At 42.4% G+C, this 22,007-nt stretch overlaps 1 protein-coding gene across 9 annotated transcripts in view; it reads left to right on the top strand.

Moving 5' to 3' along the window:
- Positions 1 to 22,007, top strand: part of pan (transcription factor pangolin) — an 86,307-nt gene that overhangs the window by 780 nt on the left and 63,520 nt on the right. For all 9 annotated transcript variants that reach the window (XR_010548801.1, XR_010548802.1, XM_065305272.1 and 6 more), the window contains exons 2-3: positions 631 to 697; positions 7,505 to 7,605. Coding sequence is in view for 7 of the 9 variants with exons in the window: in XM_065305272.1 (XP_065161344.1) it covers positions 631 to 697; positions 7,505 to 7,605 (168 nt within the window). In the remaining 2 variants the exon portion in view is untranslated. The remainder of the gene's footprint in view (positions 1 to 630; positions 698 to 7,504; positions 7,606 to 22,007) is intronic.

The following is a 22,007-nucleotide window of genomic DNA, read 5'->3' as shown; positions in this document are numbered from 1 at the left end:
GGGGAAAAACAATGGGCCCGGCGACATGTCAACAAATCATCGCTGAAATTACGTCTGGCATGCGCGCACTTATCATCGTAAATTCTTTACATTTGTTTTAGATGCGCACTGCATGCACACAATGCTAGAATTCTTTGAATAGACGCATTGTTTTCGAGCGCTCAGACGGACGCTAATTCTCTTCGAAAAAGCATTAAATAAACGACAAACACTAAATGCTCGTTTAGCATCGCGACAATAGACCGTGCCTCCGCATATCAGAATATTTCCCGCTGGCGGCCACATCGCGCATCGTGCATGCTCGGTGTACTTATTTATTTGTACGCACGTTGTAATTGGGCATAAATAATGAACGTTGCATATTTTAACGCGCTCCACACGACCGGCTCCGACCACGCCTTAACAATCATTAACCGGCCTCGGTGTTGATTTGATTAATTCTTATCACATTTAATTTACGAGCACCGCACTGTCGGGTAATTATTATCGTGCCCACCGCTAAATTAAATTCAACCACATTCACACATCCCACTGACCCTCCAACCCTTCTTCTTCATCACCTCGACTGGAGACGTGCTCGTGGTCGGCGAAAGTGATTAATCGTTTTTTGCGTTTTGTGTTCGATTGCAGGAAAAGTCCGGTGGAAATTACACAGCCAACAAAAATGCAGCAAGACCAGATCACAGTCCAGTTTTCAGTAAGTGAAATTATTCTTTTTCTAATGTTTATTTGTTAATTTTACGTGATTGTATCCTGCAAGAACGAATGTGTTGCGCTGCGTTGATTATCGAGACGATTTTGTCGGCTTGCCGTCGCTTGGCGAACGCATCGCGCGCGCGCTTGTTAGAAATCATTAAGCTGGTGGTACTTCTGCGGCCGTTCGTTTTTATTTCGTGCATCTTGCTGCGGACGCGAAAATTACTATAGCAACTGATCATTTGTTAAGCACATAACTAGCTATTATAAAATCACGCAGACCATCGAAAGCACCTGCTACCGGCTCAGCATTCATTTTACTCGAAAACAAAGAACCCCGACCCAAAGGGCAGTAAACACACGGCTATTAATCGAAAGATTTTAGGAAGTAAGTGGAGTGTTTCCCGGAATCTGGACACTTGCTGTTTTTAAAACACGCTCATGCACTGGGTGTGTGTTTGTGTGTGATTTGTACGCATTTCCAAATTAAAAATACTACGATATTAAATTGCGACGAGCCAGGCTCTCAGGGTGTTATAATGCAAGCCACCAGAGAAGGTGGCACAAAAGAGACGAAAGAAAGCAAGTGTGCTGCAGGTATATAAATTCTTGACCGTTGTAAAAACGCATCGTGTCTAATAAATTATGTTTTATAACAACTATAAGCTGGTTTGTCAGTTTCACGTGGCGGAGGGCTCCGCATGAAATATAAATGAAACAGGTATGCTGCGCGCATCACCGAAAAACGCATTGTTAGTCATATAAAATATACGAAAATATGAAAACGCATTAAAAAAATTTACATTTTTTAACTTCACTTAAATTTCGGTGATAAGTGAAAAGTTGCAAAAACAGCAATAACCTCCAGATTGAATGCTAGCGGAGGAATTAAATTATCACGTTCGTTTTTCATCAATTAGTTGGCAATTTAACGAGTATTCTTCGTCGCTCTAGGTGGTCAATGGAGAAAAACGAATCACGTTGGTTACGGCGCACAGTGCGAACCGTAAATATCAAATTAATAAATACCCCGCGCACTCACACAATAACACTGCCGAACATACAATACTAATAAAAGACGGGACATGCGCGTGTTGTAATATGATGTTTCTAATCTACGCTCGCGCTTTATGATCGCTTTTATTGGTTTTAGATACGTCGCGCCGGCGATGCGACTTCCCAACTTATCATTATTTTCACATTATTCGTTTTACGAGAGTGAGAAGTATCGAACTGATAAAAACACATTTGTACACGCATACGTGCGCACCACGACCACAACTACACATGTAGCAAATAGCGTACACATCGAGCACATGTGAAATGTCAAATCGCGAGTGACTCTGACACTCGAACGCGTTGAATAAATAGTGCCGCGCGGTGTGTTCCGAGGCTGAGTTAAATGAACGAAGTACATCACACAAAACATAAAATATGGCAACGCGTTATCGGATCGCACACATGCGTACATATAGCCAAACATATTCTCATCGGATGTAGATACAAATAATGCGTCGCAATGATTTTTCTTACTTAAATGCAGGTAATGCATTTATCACATATCTTGAATTGTTTTATCTTTCGTTTTAAATAATTTTGATATTTTTCGAATAAAATTTGTTGTGGGTTTTGATGTGTTTTTGTGGTCGTTGGTTGCATTTGGTAACTGTGCATGACGGATTTTACGTAAATAAAAATTTCACGCTGTGAAAATACCCTTTTCCATCGGATTTATTTATGACTTCTTAAAACTCGAGCTGATCTTGGATTGGGGTGGCATTAATAACGGCTTACCAAGTTTTAGTTTTGGGTGGGTTGCCGAAGAGGTACTCAGATGGCTTTCAGATGCATAATTTTAAATATTTTTGAGTTAGGTGCTTGCGATAGCTATCAACAACAGTATTATTCGGCGTCAGTTTGTATTTGTTTGCCATTCGTCAGGTAGAGGAAATGATTGGGAAAACCACACTCGGCGACGCCAGCCCACTTAGCAATTTTTGAAAGGTCTCTAAACTCCCGAGAAAAGTATTCCTCGGACAAAGTTTGTAGTTTTACTGCTTATACTGTCACAGTTGGCAATGTAATGGGCCAAAAATACATTTTACGCCTGTATTTATTTCTTATTTCCGTTTACGAGACTCACAAAAAAAATGTATGTAATGTTTTCTTATTTTAAAATTCCACCGGTTATATGGATACAAGAAATGAAAAAAACGTATGCCTGCGTAATTTTGTAATTTTCGAGTTACGACTTTGAAAGCAGTGTGTATGTGTGTTTCTGTATCCTAGGATCGCATGATGCACGGGTGTATTATGGTAGCAGTGAGATGAACATGAACATAACGAATGAGTTAAGAATAAGTTAAGAAAAACCAGACGGACATAAACTCTCCGCGCGTATGTTTGCCGGGTACGCCGAGCCGGTTGCGCCGCGCACGAACATAAGTTACTCGTAAACGACCAACAAGGGAAGAAGGAGTCGCAACTCTCGAACTAAGAAGCCGGAATGGCCACGGACGACGGTAGTTGAATAGCTGCAGCCCTGCAACTCGGGAATATTGAAGTATGGTTGAATACTGCGGTTTGCTGCGCACAAAAATAGAAAAGCAGGATTTTTTGAAAATATGATTATAAACTTTAATGCAGTTATTTCATTAAGGAAACTGCATGGATAGAAGACTAAAACCAAAGGAATATTTTTGATTTTAGCTCAGATCAAACATAGCCAGTGTTAATTCGTTAAAATCATCGGATTCGTTTTGCAATTAAATAAATTGTGAGCTATATCCTTAAATATAACTTTAAATATAAATATTTGACATTTAAAGCAACTTCCCACAATCGTCAGTATCTTAGCTATATAGCAAACGGTAGTACTTGTTCACATTTGCCCATACGTATTACAATGTATGTACAATGTTGTTTTGTGTTGCTGCTTTATGATAAGTTATGCGCGTTTAAAGCAGTTAAAAATATTTGTAGTTTTTTTTTTCTTCTTCGCTTGTCTATCGCTAGCTCGGTGTGCTTATCTCCGGCGCGATGCTAACATACCGCATAGCAGAAGCACATGGCCGGCGCAGAGCGATATTTATGCCGGTAGATGAGTACGAGAACGAGAACATGGTCGGATTACGTGTTGTTGATGCACTACTATACGAGTTGAAGTTAGTTGTTTGATGGTTTTAAATGTGTTTTAAAAATTTTCTGATCAGTGCTTCGAATATTTTTTGTTAGTTAAGGAAAATCGCAATGTTTTGCTGATGGGTCTTAAATTTTGTTCATTTTTTTGATTTGTGTCGATCTACGATCGTATTGCAGGTCTATATTTACAGACCAGTCAGTCAGTCGTCCATACCTGGCTAAATATATAATGCAATTGGCGATTTTCATCCCGCACAAACATGGCGCACAGAATGATTGAAACTGGTAACACGATGAGACGTTAAGCCGACGCGACGCAATGTTAAGTTCAACTCCTTGACGCGCATTTCCTTCGAGCTCTGGTGGACCGCAATATAAATGTCCCATATTTGCGACGACTGACTCGGCGGTTTGCATGTGAATTGTACACTGTTTTCAGTCGTTTCGGGCCGTCTCGAATTCGTGCTTGCGCGCACTGCGCTCATTCCTCATGCTTTCGCGTTGCAAAAAGCGAAGGCGCGTGCATTAGCATGCTGCAGCACTGGGTTCTCGCTTCGAAAATGTTTTGCTCAAGCTCGCGCGCGCACGAGTATGCTCACGGTTTGTTGGTCGTCGCTGGCGCATTTCTTCAGCTCGCCCGCCGGCTTTCGAGAGCAACGGAGAGCGATCTCGGAGCGGACAAGACGTGCTGTTTGAAGGTCGTCTTGCTGTGAGCATGGCGTTCACTGGGCCTGTGGCTCGACTCCCGCCTTCCACTTGACCCCTTGTCTACACTACACCATCGTATTTATAACATTAGTTCAATTGGGTCTTTCGGACAAAAATTCACAACCATCCAGAATTACATGTAAATTACGCATAGCCATGCATAAGAAAAATGCATTACATTGTGATAATACAATTGGAAACAAATAAACAATGAAATGATTAAATTAATTCGAGTAGGCTGCTAACGGCGCTAATTGTTAACGTGAACACCCAGTGTAGAGATCATTGGCTCAACATTAACTAACTGGACAAGGCCGAGAAATATCCGAATGCCTTTAAATATGTTCTCGATGTTGATGAAAATACGATGAGAATTGAATCCTGCGCGTACAGCTCGTGTGCGGATACGCAATCATATAAACCTACGTGCATTGTCCGCGCTCCCATTATAGTGGCGCGACGAAGATGCACGCCGGTGCATCCTTCTTCTTAAACAACAACAACAAAAAAGAACTCATCGGTTTCGGACACGCCGTGCTCGTTCTCTTCGCCGTGTGCTGCATTCTTATACAGAATCTCGCCTCGCCCGCCTTGCGTGTGTGTGAGGATCGTGGAAGTTGTAAAGCTTCATCGCATGCTTCATTCATTATAAACGTATTATTATCACGCTGTTATATATGAAATAAATATTGGTTCTGTGTGTTTCCCAAAAAAAAACTGCGTTTACAGTGGGAACAAAGAGAGAGGAGCGAAAAAAGAGTGAAAATTAAATAATGATGAAATAACAACATTTAACCGGCGACCGCTTCGAAATACACATTGGATAAACGATGCGCGTAATTAAAATAATTATAATTTGAATAGTCTCCCGTTGAAAGATGCTCATAACTCAACTTTTCGAGACGGTTAATTAATATCTAGATTATTAGTACTGTCGAATTAATTCCTCGCATAGTCTCTTGTTGAACCATTGCAGAGCGTTTGTTAGTTAAAGTTATTAATTACTGGAAAACTATTAACGTTAGATAAATTTAAGGGTACATTTTCTACTTAATTGGGTTATGAATTGATTTTTCAAGTAAATAAATCTATTTTTTTTTTCGTAAATGCACAAATATATTCAGACAGTTATAGAAAATATAATTTAAATACGATTAATTTGTTATTTAGAGATAAATTCAGCCGTAATTTGTGTTTCTGTTAAATATTTATTTGTCACTTAGGTATATATCAACATATTATACCGATGACTGGTCTATTTGTTTGTTCGCATTATCGTGTAAATACGTATAAAAAAAGCCTAATTCTCATCAAAATATTATCGTTTATTAGATTTTATTCGCTGACACGCGAGTTATTTTTTGCAGCTCTCGCTGAAATTTGTTAATAACTCTAGTGCGTATCATCGCCGACGGTGGGATGTGCGACAACGGCTGCGCAGCGTGTGCAGTCACAATTTAATTTAAAATAAATTGATGTTTTAATAAGTTACATAATGACGGTTTATTGTTTCACGCGTCAGTAAATTGCGCGCGGCTCTTCATACTAGCTAGCTAGCTAGCGCTCGCATCGATGTGATGCGCATTCTTTTATGAATACACAATATGTACGCACATGCGTAACCAAATGAAAAATTCTTTTGCATAATAGTAGATTTTTATGAATACATGCATATTAAAAATTCCCGGAATATGTTAGTGCGAATCTTGATTATAAAAATTAATAAATATTAATTGAAAATTAATGTAGTGGCGCATACAATGCGATGGAAATGTTATTGTCGCACAACAATGTATGAAACAGTATGTAGCGTAATTACGCCATAAATGCCTTGAGGATGATATATGTTAAACTTTTATGAATGTCGTTTTGGGATCGTTCCGTCTGACACTATAAACTATAGTTCACCGCTCTGGCATGTGAGCATAAATTCTAAATTCATATTCCGTGCGATCACCGCGCGCACATAATCGCCAATGACAAATAATGTCGTCTCGTGTTCGACAATATAACGCGCAACAACCTTGTTCAATAATCCAAATATCCGTCGTTGCGCACACGAAGGAACAGCGCACAGGAGACAATCGTATTAAATGTCGGCGCGTTCGATTAAATTCACTTTTCATCTAGTTATACCAGTAGAGGTCTTCGTCATTGCTCATGTAGATATAGATTGGTCATTGTTTCAATGCTTGATGGTTACGCACGTGAATCGGTGTGGGGGAACACAAATTATATTCTTGGAAGTCCACCCGACTCGCCGAATCGGAATTAGAATACTAATTTATATCGTTTTGAGAGGCCGTATCGCTGGTGAGCATCTAAAGGCGAAGATTTACTCGTGTTTAAACAACGACCGAATAACAATTTCCATGAGGATTATCGCTTAAATCTCGTCTGCGCGGACGGCGTTGTGTTTTTCTGTGGTTGTCTGTGCTGGAAGGATATCTCGCAGCGACATCATTAGAGAGTAATTTATTGCTCACGAATCGACTAATAAATACTAAATTCGTTCACTTAGGCGGCCGCATTTGACAATGATTTGTTTTTTATTCATTTGTTTCACGTGGATTGAAAGAGGAATATGGACGATGTTGTTGTGTTAGACAATGGTTCGATTTTATGGTTGGCATGTGCCACACAATTGTAATCGTGCTCAAATAAGAAGGCATAAATTCTTGGACACATGGTCTGAGAATGGTGTTGCTCTTAATACAGATATGGATGTCATATGGATCTATTGCGTTCGTATTCAGCTGCACGGTTCGGAATTGCCAGCGTACAGTGAACAAAATAAACGAGGATATGTGATTAGGTTTGGTGTGTGGAAGTGTTGTTTTTCGATGAACCCTGTATGAATCCTAGTTACTTCTATGAATTTGTATTTCACGAGCTTAATTTATGAGTTCGTATTCCTGCATCGGCATGGCGTATTTACTAATGATGTATGTGATTACAGGCAAGGTGGAGCCCAGTGCCCACACATCTTCATTCAACATGGGCTACCTCGTGTCTCCGTACGGCTACGCCAACGGAACGGGCCCCATCCCCGTGTCAATGGTGAGTACGCAAATATTTCTTGTTAGCGCGGAATGTAAATGTCTATTGGTCATTTTGTCACACTTCTTGACGCGGCGCGCAAAAACTAATTTCAAATATGGAATGCATGGTCTGCAGTTTAAATTTTTTCCTGCATTAACTTATCGGCGCAATGATTTTTTCCGCTCGCTCGGTGTGTGTGTGTGTGTGCTGAAGCTGCGGGCTTGGGCTCATAATCATTATCTGTGCGAGTTGTGCAGTGTCATGCATCTTGGCGCGCGTTCCCGAGGCGCGAGATTCGCGGCGGCTTATTAGCAGGACCACTCGGCGAATATCGTCGCCGTCCTCAGCACATCTCTGCCCGTTCTTCGCTCGCTCGGCGCGTTTGCATTGTCGGGGGAAGGAAAAGCGGCTCCTCGTTGCTGCAACGCGTGCGGCACTCCGGCTCGCACTTACCGTCCTACTCGAACAAACCTTAGTTAGCTGTATGCACGTACGGCACAACATTACCTCACGAATGTAGCCGGCGAACGTGTGCACACGGAACGCAACCGTGAAACAGATTCACCTCTATGTATATGTGTGTTGGTTGCAAGTCCCTGTAGGACTAGCAGTGCTTAGACCTCTCTTGTGCGTTGGATGCCCACTTGTAATCTACATGCGCATAGAGGAACATTGTGTTCGCTGCACACAAGGTGTTTTATCGTTTCTCGCATCGCCCCACACATCAGCGCCGTGCATGGATATCTATTATTTCGCTAATCACGATACCACACTCGACAATCCGAACATGATTGATGGTCATAAATGTACTGGATGCCAATGTGCATCATCGAGGGTTTTTAATTGATTAGTGTCAGTTTCAAGCAACACCTTGTTGTATCGCCAGGTTTAGTGTGCAAATTCATTTTTTACTCAGCGTCATTTGTGCATACATTCGACTCGAATGCGTTTCGTTATTGTGCGTGTGTCGCTAGATCAACGCATTGGTAAGAAGTCTATCATGCATTGGACTCGCACACAATCCCCCATGACATGCTTCATTGAACCATAATAAGCATTCAATTCATTAATGACAATAGTTAAACTGTGTCACGGTTGATCCTACAGAGAGCCCTAAGAGTCACGCAATCCACCAACAACTAAGCAAATGGGAACTTGTACACGCTCCATCTAAATATCGCACACTTGATCGGACACAATCAGAAACGCGATTTTTTTTTTGTGGTGAGAGGATTTTTTGCGGTAAATAAGATTACATCAAAAAATGTCGCCCTTTGACTGAGAGCTCAAGGTTCTGCCTTTTTCTTCTTTTTTTTGTTAACGTAATTATAATCGAATGAATCTTCCAAAATGGGAATGTCATTCCATGGCCCGCCATGTCCTGGCCTTCCATCACATTAAGGATGTGTCTGCTTCGCTTATTGCTTTTGGATGCCAATGCTACGACGTGTAAAACATACCTTTCTTTGCACTCCGCCTGCTTTTGGTACTTTTGTCTGCTGCTGCCTGCTGCCTCATCATGTAACGAATCGAATCTACAAGATTCGTAAGCCGAGCGTACAAACGACGAATGCATACGGGGCAAAAACGCCGGGTGTAGGGTTGCTCTCCGTGCTGCTCTTCTTCTCGCGCCGTGTGTCTCTCACCTTTTTTCTCGCCTTTACACGCACCAGCACGACAACAAGCAGCCCAAAGGAGAGTCAAGAGATTGAATGCACAAGCGCAAGCGAACCGCATTCCAAAGGTCAACGTCCAAGAAATTGACTTGCCTAAATCAGGTGCTGAATCCGTTTCGGGATGGATGGAGGTGAGCGTGCGCGCGCGCGCGCGCCGGAGGATTTAAATGCGCAACAACGAGCGCGCTGCTAAAGACTTGCAACTTTGCGCCGCAGGGATGAATTGCAAATGTCACGTAATACATCAAGCAGACGCTGTTAAATTTAACATTTCGTCGTGTTCTTGCACTTGACAATATTCGTGTGTCGAGGCGATTTATGAAGATGTGCCTTGTGATACACGATTGATAGTGAATTGAGCGAGGTTTCAGTTCATCGGAGTTTCTTTTCATCGGCAGATATGTAAAATGTTCGTTTGAATATCGCGGAAAAAGCTTGCAGCCGGCCCCTAACGTCACTCGGCAACAAGAAGAAACCCAATTCATGTTAAGTTATGATGTCGGCTTACAGTCTCAAGCCGCTTAGTAAACGGAGGGAGTGCTGAGCGCACGCGTTTCGGAAGATGAAGGAAGAATGTTGTCCACGCTCCATCTAAATTTAAAACACACAATTATGATTCAACAACATGCTAATTGGTGATGTTCACCCAATTAATCTACATGTGATTCTCATAAGTATTCTATAGCGAACGGAAATGACAATACACGCAAGAGAGACGGATCGGGGCGTATAATATAACCAACATACACGCGCATACGTCATGTGTCATGAGGTATGAATACGGAATACGCGCGCTGCTTCTCGGTGTGCGTATGTGTGGTTTGCCCGACGTCTGGTTACGGGTTACACGAAGTCGTCCGGCCGGATGGTGCGCGCCCGCGACGAGACGCTGAAAACGCCGCAGCGAACTAATAAACAACGAGCCGTTTTAAAACGCAAGCGGCAAGCCCGCAAAATGCGCGGGGCCCCCAGCCGGAGCCTAAAACAAAGAGTGGTGTGCGCGCACCTTCAGCACACCACCACCAGCACTACTCAGCGTACGAAGAAACTGGTTGTGTAAATTAATTTCGGGGCGACGAGAAAGCCTTATTCAACACGAACGGGCGTCCAGCGCGCCTTTGCAGCACATACATGGTGGATGGATGTGTTTAATATGTACTTTGGTACCCAGCCTCGAATCTCTGGACGGACGGCCGTGCGCGTTCGTTCGTGTGTGCCTTACACAAACACATGGCACCCACAAAACCCATATTTATAACTGTGAAAATTATAATCATTTAGGCGTTCCCAGTGCGCGCTCTCTCCCTCGGCGTGCGGTTCTCAAAATCAATAATAATTTTCTCGTTTAACTCGCACCGTGCACTCAGGTATGCATGAGCATTGCTCACGCTTGATGTCCGCGCAAACAATACGCAATATATCGCAGGGTTATGGTCATTGCCGGGCACAAAGAGCATCCTTAAGAAATATATAAACGAATGTGTGTGCGTCGTTTTCCTGCAACAACGAATCAAAAGTGTTGGAAAACTTTACTATTTGATCATTTATTTAACTCTCCATGTCGAAAAGCGTGTAATTGTGTGATGCAGGTGTTTGCAATTGAAGTTTGCTTTTTTTCCTGAATCGTGTATATTGTACTTAGAAAGTAGTGTGGTGTTTGTTGATTTGTTGTGTGCACGTTGTTTAAAGTTAGTCAAACGGCTCGGTGTTCTGGTGAATTATTAACGAAAATATAAGAATTATATGCGGCGACGACGTCGTTAATTTGTATAAATATAGCCGCGTGTCGGTCTGTCAACGGGGAACGCGCTTCCAACAACGGCGGCGAAATAAGGAGCTAAGAAGTCGACACTGGTACGCACGAGTCGGTGCCGGACGCGACGTTCTTCTCTCTAACGAGAGAAAGACCAGCTTCATAAATCACCGAGACAAATAACGCATTATTATTGGAAATTATTTTTGTGCGCTTTTCGGAATTTAATTTTCCCCAGCGTGTGATGCAGCGAAAGCACGAACGAGAAGAAAATTGATCAATGAGAAGGCACAATTAAATTGAAGAAGCGTGAAGTTATAATCACGTCACGAGGTCGCTGCACATAATGCCAGCCCGTAATGCGCGTATGAAAAATTGCATTCGTAAACAGCATTGATACCTCTCATTTCCAGCCGCAGTAGTGAGAGTAGTGGTGCTGTGCGCTCGTAACAATCACGATTTGTATTATCCGCCCGATACACATACATACTACGGCGAGAGCCAGTAAGTTCACGGCCGAAACGAATCGAACGAAGAAACGAACTTTCGATCTTCAACGCGCGCGCAGGCGATCGGATTGGAAACACACTTACACATTTATTAGCCTTCGCCTGGCGCGCGGACTGGACTCATATGGTCCAGAGTCGAGATTATAATGCCCCTGCGGCATAAAGCAACGCGCCACACATAGATGCTCAATCACGTTACCAATAGAACGGAACATCACGACGGCCGACGCTGAGATGAGTGCAGCATGTAACGAGAGTGCATTGCGCGCGCGCACTCCCGAAGGAGCCACAAGCTTCTTTTCTTTGATGATGATGGATGTGTGCGAGCTGTGCACACTCGTAACGGCCTCGACGCTCGCGCGCAGATGAAATCCACGTTCAAGTTCAACCCGCGCTCGCGAGCACAGACAACGCGGTGCATATCTCGCGGAGGAGAGTTTTGTTGTTTGGGTTATAAAACGCGTCTTCGACGTGCGGACGCCGGCGTTCATATGGGAAACTCGAAAAAGGACTGGTTTCTAAGATTAATTTGGTTCAATGACACCCGCGCACAGACGTGCGGCAGAAGCGCGACTCACCGGCCATTTCATGCCGACAGTATGCGAATGCGAAATATACAAACATACGCATGGCAAAGTCAAAGGAGTAACCTTAACGAAACACAAGCTAACAACAATATATGCTAAGTAAGCCAAGCACAGTCGTATATTTGTGTGTATATGTATATATATATATTGTGTGCCGACATTTATATTTAAACATAATGCAGGAAACGAGAGTTTAATGCGCGACTCGATGTACTGCCCGTTGAAAAAGTCCGCTGCGTGAATATCAACAAATTTGTTTGAAGCATATTGGAGATTTGGTGTGCTGGCAGAGCGGGATTAGGAATTTACCAATTACGTATTTTCTGTGTTTCAAAACTTTCCAGGAGGAGAAAAATGTGCGCTTAGGCTAAAGGTGCCGAACGCAACACGAACCTCGCGTGTTCTGCACGTGTCGAAAATTTGTACGCGTACAAGCAAAAGGCGAGAGAGGTGTTTGGGAAACATCCGGTCGAATATTGAATGCCATTAATAGCACATTCAACACACACACAACTGTGCAGGGGCACCGCGGTCGTATTCGGGTTAACTGTTTACAAATTATTTATATTTATTTGTCGGTTACGACGGATTCTCGGAAATTTATGCGTACGGGTGCGTAGGACCCATAACTCGCAGGCCTAATTTGGAATTTTACGATTGCTGTCTCTATCTAAACTCCCTTTCGGATGTTGAAAAACGACTCGGGCCAAAAGACAACATCGTTCCGTAGGCTGCGCGCGTATACTAACTCTTTTTTGATTTTGAAAAACAAACCACACATCTTTCAAAAATAGTACCACCATAGGACTTAATATTTAGGTGAATAATTTAGGTTCTTTGCTGAATTGTTTCCCTACAATTCCCAAGTAAAGCTTCTTCATGGTTATTTTTAAAAGCGTTTGCTGGGCCATTTGTCTTTCGAATTTATATGCGCGTTTGCTAGATAAACGACCATTAAACGTTTCAACGAAAACCCGCATTGGGTCTTGGAAAGGAAGAGCGGCGAGAGGACTCTATCCACAACTTGGTGCGTGCTGTGTTGTGACATCGGGAGCCTCAGCGATGGCATTGCCTGACGATATGTATAAACTTCCTTGCGACCGCTTCTTCAACGCGTACATCCTGCGCCTGTGCGACTATATCACAAGCGTGACTTTCCAATTATACAATAATCTGTCTTGCACGAGAAATTAAACAGCAATTAGGAATGAAAGACGCCGCGAGGGCGTCGACGCAAATAGATTCAGTGGCGGTCTACGAACGTATGCGCAGCGTCCACGCGCTTCCAACGAGCTATAAATATCCGTAAGTCTTAAAGAAAACAAAAACCGAAATACTTTCTTTTACCGACGAAAAACCAAAAGCAGTTGTACGTTTTCATGCCGAGTGTTTTGGTCAAAGAGAAAACGTTATCAATTTTTTCCTCTCTAAGATTACGACCTTATTTTGGTTCGGGCAGATTTAGACATTCGTAATGGAGATTACTTATCAATTTTGAGGTCTCAAAAGATATGTTGTGACATCCCTAGCGGTTGTTTCTTCGTCATTCGCAGGTCATCTTTTTGTTGGAAAGTCGGAAACACTTTTCTTCAGATTGCGTGCGCGATCCGTTGCCCCATTGCCCTGTTATGCTGTGCGCTTGTAAATGTAGGTAAACGCAGGTCTCGTCTGGTCGTCGTTAAAAACAAACTCATTGAGTCGTCTAGTCGAGGAGGCGAGCGCCGTGCATTTATATAGTTCGACACACGAAATTATCGTACCTTGTAAAGTAGATAAATATAATAATAGTAAAACGCGACGTCGACGACGAGTGGAACAAGGCGGCGGTATGAGCAGGTAGTCGATTTTCGGGTATTTGGTTTACGTCCGTGTGTTGTTTGATCTTCAGGGGCGTTTTCGGTACCTACTCCGAACTGGATTTCGTCTTTTTTCCACTCGCTGCCCTCAGAATGAAGGTGGAGATCACTCGTCAACGCAATCAACTTTCAAATTGTAAATTGCCTCTTTGGACTGCATTCGACTGCACTCAACTCAAGCCTAACCTCCTCTACCATCATCTCTGATGATGGAAAAGAAGATGACGATGATGATGTGTGCGCGCGTAATCGCACAATTGTGTTGCTCGTACGACAAACAAGATGTGTTTTAGTTTTGCTCTTGGTTATGCTAAGTGGATTGCGGTTTAGATAAATTTCGCTGATAAATTGTGAGCCTGCTTGCGTATTTGCTTATCGTCGCGCCTGCCACACTTGAAGCGCTTTCGGTAAAAAGAATGCTAATTAAAATTTGAATACGGCGCGCGAGCACGTTAAATGAGGGAACCCTGTGCGCCGGATGCTGCTCGCTCCGAACCGAAAAATAAAGGAAACAATATGCAAACGAATTTAACTTTTAACCGATGATGACGACGTCTGCGGCACCTTAAATTAATTAACGGCAAACGAGCAGAGCGTTTAGCTCAGTCGCGCCGGGCAGCGCATTTCTTTCGCTCGCTCTGTCGCAGCAAGAGAGTGGAGAGCGCCGAACACATCCGAGGAATTCAATTAAGGAAAAAACACGACGTAAACATCGCGCGCGACACCTGCTTATTGCCTCGCGAACGCTCAGCGTCTTTAATTATGGACCGACCTGTTGTTATCAAATTAAGTGAATTTTTGCTCGCGCATGATAATTCATATCTTAATTACGTTTGTTTATGGAGAGTTATTGAATCATTTTTATCGGTACTATTCGACTAGGATAAATGCCTCAATCTTGTGCTTAAATTATTTATTTGATAATTTGTCACACAATCTGATGGAAAATCTAAAATCTGAAATTTCTTTCGATCGAAAACGATTACGCATAAGTTAAAACTCCGATTTCCTTCCGTTTTTGTCAGTTCTCAACTGCTTGAGGCACATTTATTATTAATGTCACGAATTTGCGGTTGGACGAAATGTTCTGCCGTTTGTTTGGCCACTTATGGCTGTTGTAATACTTTTATTCAGCCGAATCATGTCGAAAATCGTCGAATAAAACCTAACTATCTATTTGTACAATTTATTATTCATGTGTCGTCGTCGTCGTCGCCGTAAATTGTCCTCATTTATTGTAACATATTTCTGATAATTTCCAAATGTGTGTTCGTGAGTACGTGCAAGTCTTGAAAATGACTTTTCATTGCATCGGTAGGTACACAATCGATAACTTCCCATCGGTTTGTTCATGTTCATCGCACGATGAAAAGTACGTACGCTTTTTTTTGCGCTAGTGCTCGCCGCACAATAATTTACAAGTTGTCTGAGGAACAGCAAGAGAGGAGAAGTATTGAGCCAGTAGCGTGTATTGTAAATATAGAAAGATATGTGTATGCGCAGAAGAGACAAACACACGTTCTGTGAATGGGGAACTAGACAAACAACAAGTTTTTTGTGCGAAAACCTTCGGTTTCACTCTTCTTCATCGTTGTCGTCGTTGTCGTCGTTGTCTTCTTGGTGTAGCCTTCGTTGTTCTTCGGCATGTCTCCTTTTTTCACTTTTCAACTTTTTCTACACACAAGAGTTATGTGAAGAGTTTTTTGTTTTTTCGCTTATTTCCACATTCCGCGAACCTTGCGGAACTAAATTTCCAACATCGAGTAAATTTTTAGTCAAATTATTTCACTGGTGATTTGTTTAGCATGCGCGTCTTTAGTTCAACATTAAAATTTATTCAAGTTCTTAGCGCGCTAATGGAAAATGATTAATTTTTTTTTGTTTCTTTTATAAATTAATTTTATGGCGGTTAGCGTACACGCGTGAGTTGAAACGAGACGGGCTTGATTTTATGTCGCCGTTTTTACATCTCGTGTTGTGCGCTTTTCGCGCCGAGGTGTCGCGCTTTTGGACGGCGCGTCGGCCGCGCGAGTTGTTTTTTAAGTGAGGAAAATCTGCGTCTCGTTCGATGTCTCATTCGTTGGCGCGTCGTAAATACACATTTTATTGCAACCCTAGCCTTCTACGTTTTATTGACGCGCCCATTTTTAAGAATTTCAAGCGTAATTTAACGTGCACACTTGTGCCTCGACGTTTTTGGTTGAAGAATGTCTATCAGGTTTCAGGAAGATCTGATACTTCAGCGCCACGACTGAAATATTATATAATCTTGTTGCGTCGTGTTTAATTCGCCAGCCGTGTGCTTGAGTGTAAGATTTTAAGACGTTTGGGCGCAGGCACAAATTCGTTATCGCCAGGTAACGTTGGCTCCTTTACTCGAATTGTATATGTAAATCGATACGTTAAGAACGATGCGTTATTTATTTAAGCGAGGGACGACGGATAACGGGTACAGCCGAATATTAATTTATGCCCCGCCGTAAAATACAACAGGCAAACCACATAAACGTGTAAAAACAGCTATAATCATAGGCAGCTAACAACCGCAGGATAAATAATCGGTGATGCCGACGTCGTGTGCATGTGTGTTGTGTGTGCGTGTGAGTGTGCTTAAGGAGTAAAACTCTCGTCTCGCCTGCAAACGGGCCGAGCAGGAGGCGCGCGCGAACTTCTCGCCGATGGAAGAAGATGAAGAAAACCGGTCCTTGGAAGTTTAGTTTAGACGCTTCGACCGGACCTCTCGTCTACTTGCATACGCTGCACAGCTTAAATGCACTCGCCTGCGCGTCTCAAAGAGCCAAACCAAGATGGTGCACATGCTGCACATGCCCGGGCCGTTAGCTTCTTTCATTCGGATTCGTTTATACGCGTCGGTTTTCTCATTTCGTTACTCTTAACTTTTAACTTCACTGGGAGCTGGTGTACTCTTTAAAGTCTCGTCTTTTCTTTGCGTTCTTGGGCTGCTTTGCGCATCCGAAACGGTCGTATGGGTTGATGCTCTTTAAAAATCCATTTTCACCACACGGCTTTGTGGGGAAGATGGCGGTTTACGGCGCGTTTCGGGCACGAACTGTAGATAACTAGATTTTAAAAGGCGAGCAATAACAACCTCAAGACAGTACAATTGAACCTCGTTTATAATTTCATACCTTAAGGGCGTTCTACACGTTTGTGTTCTGATGCGCGTGAAGGAGGCGAGATGCACGTTTTCTGTGGGTCAGAATCGGCGGCCACGGAATAGATAACAATATCTGTAGTGCGGTTGCGCCGTGCAAGAAGCAAGTACGCACGAACGCAATGCGTTTACATTTTTGACCACAAATGGTGTTTATATTTAGTCCTGGTGAACTTAACCTGTTTGGGGTTATTGTTCTGGCATGATTAACGTCCAGCCAAAACCAAAGTATGATTATATGAAAATCAAGGCGTAAAATGAGCTTACACCGAAACGAGATTAAGAAACTAAACACTCACGTAAACCAACACAGGAAAAAAATAATACATACCAACAATAATGAGGGCTCGTTAAATGGGGGGCGCGCAAACCACAGAATGGAGGAATCCAAGAAGAAAAGGAAAACGCAAAAAATCTCAAAACAAACACACCAAACGAGCCAGAAGTGCCGGTGAGCACCACACCACGTCGACGCCGAAAATGTTTTCTACCTGCTTGACAGTCTTGAGTCCCCGACGATGCCAACCAACAAGTAAAAGAGCAGAAATGAAAGCTGTAGCGCAGCGTTGCTTGTTTAGTCGTTCAGTTCATGCCAGGCTAATGTCCAATTATCATCACCACATTAGCAGAATTGGATATTTGCATGATTTAAAAAAATTCACGTAAATGAATGACAAACGTTTTCGAAAGTATTGCAAAATTTCAGCGCAGATCATTTAAAAAAAAAATGCGTTTAGCAAATTGGCGATTTAGGAAATTCTTTTGATTTGTTAATCAATTTCATTAAAAAAAACTGTTTAAATGAAAATAAACTCTAAAATTATAATTGAGTGTCTATTAATTGCAAAGGTGGAGCATACAAGAAGATTGGATAAACATTAACAAATTAACGGCGCTTAAATGATTGAAAGTTAATGTAAATTTAACACTTTTCGTCACAACCCATAACTAGCCACCATCAAACAGGTAATTACGCGCGCATAGAACGCTGCGAGCGCGCATACAGTCAAATCAAATTATCGAACGTAATGGAACGCGTGGAAAATTCATCTCCGTAACATCATCGTTTTTCGTCCGCGCAGCGCGTTTCGTCATTTAGATTTTAGATTATACACTTTAAATGCTTTAATAACATAGATAAACCTAGTGCGGTCGGGTCGGTATGCGTAATTGTTTGCGTACGCGTCCGCGCGAGTGTTTGTAAACGTGTAAAAGCGTGCGTCGGAAATTGAAGCCAATAAAGTAATAAATTCACTGATAATAAAGCGCAATAATTAGGCGCTTCATGGTGCAAGCGTCACAGCGACGCCAACAAACCACACACACGAAAAAATCGTACGTTCAGCTAACGAAGTACGCAATTAATAATGATTATGAAGGTATACACCAGTTGAACCACAGATGCGACGCACAAATCTTTACGAAACAAGATGCACCGACTGCGCGATGCTTATTATGAAGCAATAATAATGATTATTATCATAATGGCAGTATCGCGCGCTGAATTAGTTTTATGTCTGCTGTGTGGGCAACGCGCATCGTGCGCTCTTCGTTCAGTTATTATTTTTATTCATTTTTAATACGATTATTTTTACGCGTCCGCGTCTCGTATCTTGATGATAGACGCCTTTGTTTTCTTGCGCTTTGCGACCGGTGCAGCAAATGGGTGCTCTCGCTGTACATGCTTAATTATCGCTCGTCGTACGCTGCAAAATTACGTGTAATGTATGTATTCGCATTACAGTCGGGGCGCCCTGAATGTGCAAGTGCAACGCGCGCGCACCGCGTTTAATTCGCAACGCACGGTGGTGTTATTATAAGAATTAGCGAGGCGAGGCGAAGAAAGAAGCAGGAGGGACGACGCGGCGCGCATGTGTTGACGTATACAGTGGATTTATTTTATTTAATCGCGCAGATGCATACGGGGATATTTTATGACTGGGATGCGAAATATTATAAAGTGCGAAATGTTGAAAATTATGCTTGTGTGTTATGTGTGTGTGAGAGTCGAAGACTGCAAGTGGGCTGCTTCTTGACTGGCCACAGAGTGCAGTAAGTGAGAAGAAGCGAGTGCGCGCACCGAACACGAGCACTGGTTAAACTTATGGCGCTGATTAGGTTAATTAATTGAAGTGCCCCGATGTCGGCCTGCTAATGGGAGATGTGCGTGCTCACATCACGCTACCACCGCGTTTTCTCCGCCACGGTCTTTAAAAAGCGTTTATTGAAAAGACTTATGGCCATCGTCCGCGACTGTTGCTAACTCAATAAAGGTGCCAATTAATGTTGTTTTATGGAAACCTCAGGTGTAATTCGTGCGCGGGCATCTTCTGCGCTGCGCGGAGAAACGTGCGACATATACACGTGTAAATATTTAATGCGCTCTGCCTAAATATTTTCCGCGCGCCGGCTCCCGCCATTTATTCGTACACGTTCTTTCCATCAACGGCGAATATACGCAATGGCAATTGCTTTGTTTCGTCCTGCTTGCGCGCTTGCATCGGGTGCGCTTTGTTTTTTCGAATGAGCGCTGGCTGGCGAAACGAGTCCGGGCGAATTCAATGCGAACTCATTTCCCCGACTGATTGTGTGTTGCATATTGTATGCGACCTCCACTTTATTGTAAGTGTATGATGGTGCGAGACGTGGTGAAAGAGCCGGAATAAAATAGTGAGGCTGGTGGTGTGGTGCCGCAGTTCGGAAATGCCGAAATGCATGCACAATCGCACAATGAAGCCACTTGCGATGTCGCATTGACTCACTTTTTACTTCTTTACGTTTCTTTACATACTTTGCACATATTTTACGCACAAATGTAATTCTTAGTTGGAAATATGTGGCAATTAGCGTATTTTTTTAAACTCTTGATGCAAATACTTGATATTTTTGTAGTGTCGATTTTTATCACTTCTGATCGGTAAATCGCTGCTATCCCACTTCAACGCCTTCGTTGATTCGTTTATCTCTTGTTGCCTACTCATTCTTGTAAATGCATCAAACCCGTGGAGCCGTTGGAGAGATACTTATTTTCTCTCGTTTCGAATGGCTTTTTTGGACAGGCCATTAAAAACTGTAAAATGATAAAATGACGTCTGCGGGAACAGGATGAGACGAAATGAACGAGGAGAATATTATGATTGTGGTAGCACGCTGGTCTGCCTTTGGTAATATAAGAGGCTGAGCCCTGAAATCTTTCGCTTTCTCGTCGTCGTGTAGGGCTTTTATTTCTCTTCTTTCCTTTCATTTGATTACTTTGCTTCTTTCACATGGGTCGTGTGTGTGCGTTTGTATGCGTTTAGTGAGTAAAGTAATCGACGGGTGACTGTGACGATGTGAAGGCAGGTAGTAAGTAGGATGGAGGAGCACGATGACTTCTAGAATTCTCATCGAAAACATCTTTTTTCTTTTCTTAAATGCTTATATTTAATCCGGCATAAAAAAGCGTTAATTGAAAAGTGTGTTTTGTGCTTTTTCCACACACTAATGAATTTTTCACACCAAATAGCTATATGTAAGATTATTATTGCTCACAAAATTAAAAAAAGGGTGATCCAAACAATGTACAATTGTTTTTTTTTTGTTTTTCAATCTGGTTAATGTACGAGCGTCGGGCACGTAATAAATTTACCATTATTATATAAGCGGATAGTCTCTTCGGGCAAACCGGCTCGCTCGTCTCGTCTCGTCTGCGGATTGCGTTGATGTCGGAGCGTTAAAACAAGTCGCGAGCGCAAGTTCTTCAGCTTGTTTGTCATGCGCCAGCGCCTTTCGCGGCGCGCACCTAGAGAGCCAGCCGCACCGCCACAATACGCGCGCGCGCCGCCGCGACTCGATATACACGCCACTAGCCCGCGCGCTTGATATACGCTATTCGTTACGGGCATGAGGCTTTATACATATCTACATATTAAATTACAAAACCAGTAGCTATTTCGCCTGTCAGAATCGCTAGTCGTCATTAATATGCGTGAATAAGGCTCGTGCGTGTGTATTCTCTCGCCGGTTCTGCTTCGAGGTGCGAAATAACGCGTTCGTATTTTTTTTTCAAAATCATAATTAAAGCAAAAAAAATCAGCGCTGAAATAATGATTGCTTAGACCTAATTCACTAGTGACAAATTAAATTAAACGTTTTTATTTTATTTTTACACTCGGTACATTTGTCACCTGTGAACCGCAATTATCCATTTATTCATACAAATTCACTGAATCCTATAATACGTGCCCTAAATTTTGAATGTCTGATTCTTCTCGGAATAGTCTAGCACTGGCACTTGCTTCTATGAGGCATACATCCTTACTTTCATTCAATGCGTGCGAGTGACATTACGGAATAAATACACAAACAGTGCGCAGACCAGCTTTACGGTCGTCGAATAATAATGCTCGCCGCTTTTGCAAAAAAGAAGTGATGGTGAAATTGGAATATAAAGACGACAAGAAGCGCCGTGAGAAAATCGCTCGCCCGACATGTCAATACACAACTTGCCGGGATTCGGAGATTTTTCGGATTAGAATAAAAGCACACTCACACCATCACCATTGAGATCAATTCAATAAATCACCCTCCTTTTTCACAACACCACGCACCTTGTGAACACCTACACACCCTTCGATCCTACGAACCAATATCTCTATGTTTATGAGTTTACCGTTCGATCTATTATGTAATAATATAAGGTCGACATCCAGAAAAATGCAGTGCAGGTGTGTACGTGTACAACTAAATGCTTTATTAAAGTATGTGCTTAATTTTAAAATGATTACAGAATTGATCAAAATCTATATATCATTTGATTGAAATAGTTGTTAATCTGTGTGAGTGACGATGGAAAGCATTTTCATTAATTAGTTCAAACTAGCGC

Source organism: Atheta coriaria, unplaced genomic scaffold, assembly GCF_025399875.1.
Source record: "Atheta coriaria isolate IRGN ID8LTWV9N9 unplaced genomic scaffold, Caltech_Dcor_3.1 hic_scaffold_6_pilon, whole genome shotgun sequence".
Lineage (NCBI taxonomy): Eukaryota > Metazoa > Arthropoda > Insecta > Coleoptera > Staphylinidae > Dalotia > Dalotia coriaria.
Note: the sequence above shows the minus strand (reverse complement) of the source record. Positions and strands in the feature narration are given on the sequence as shown.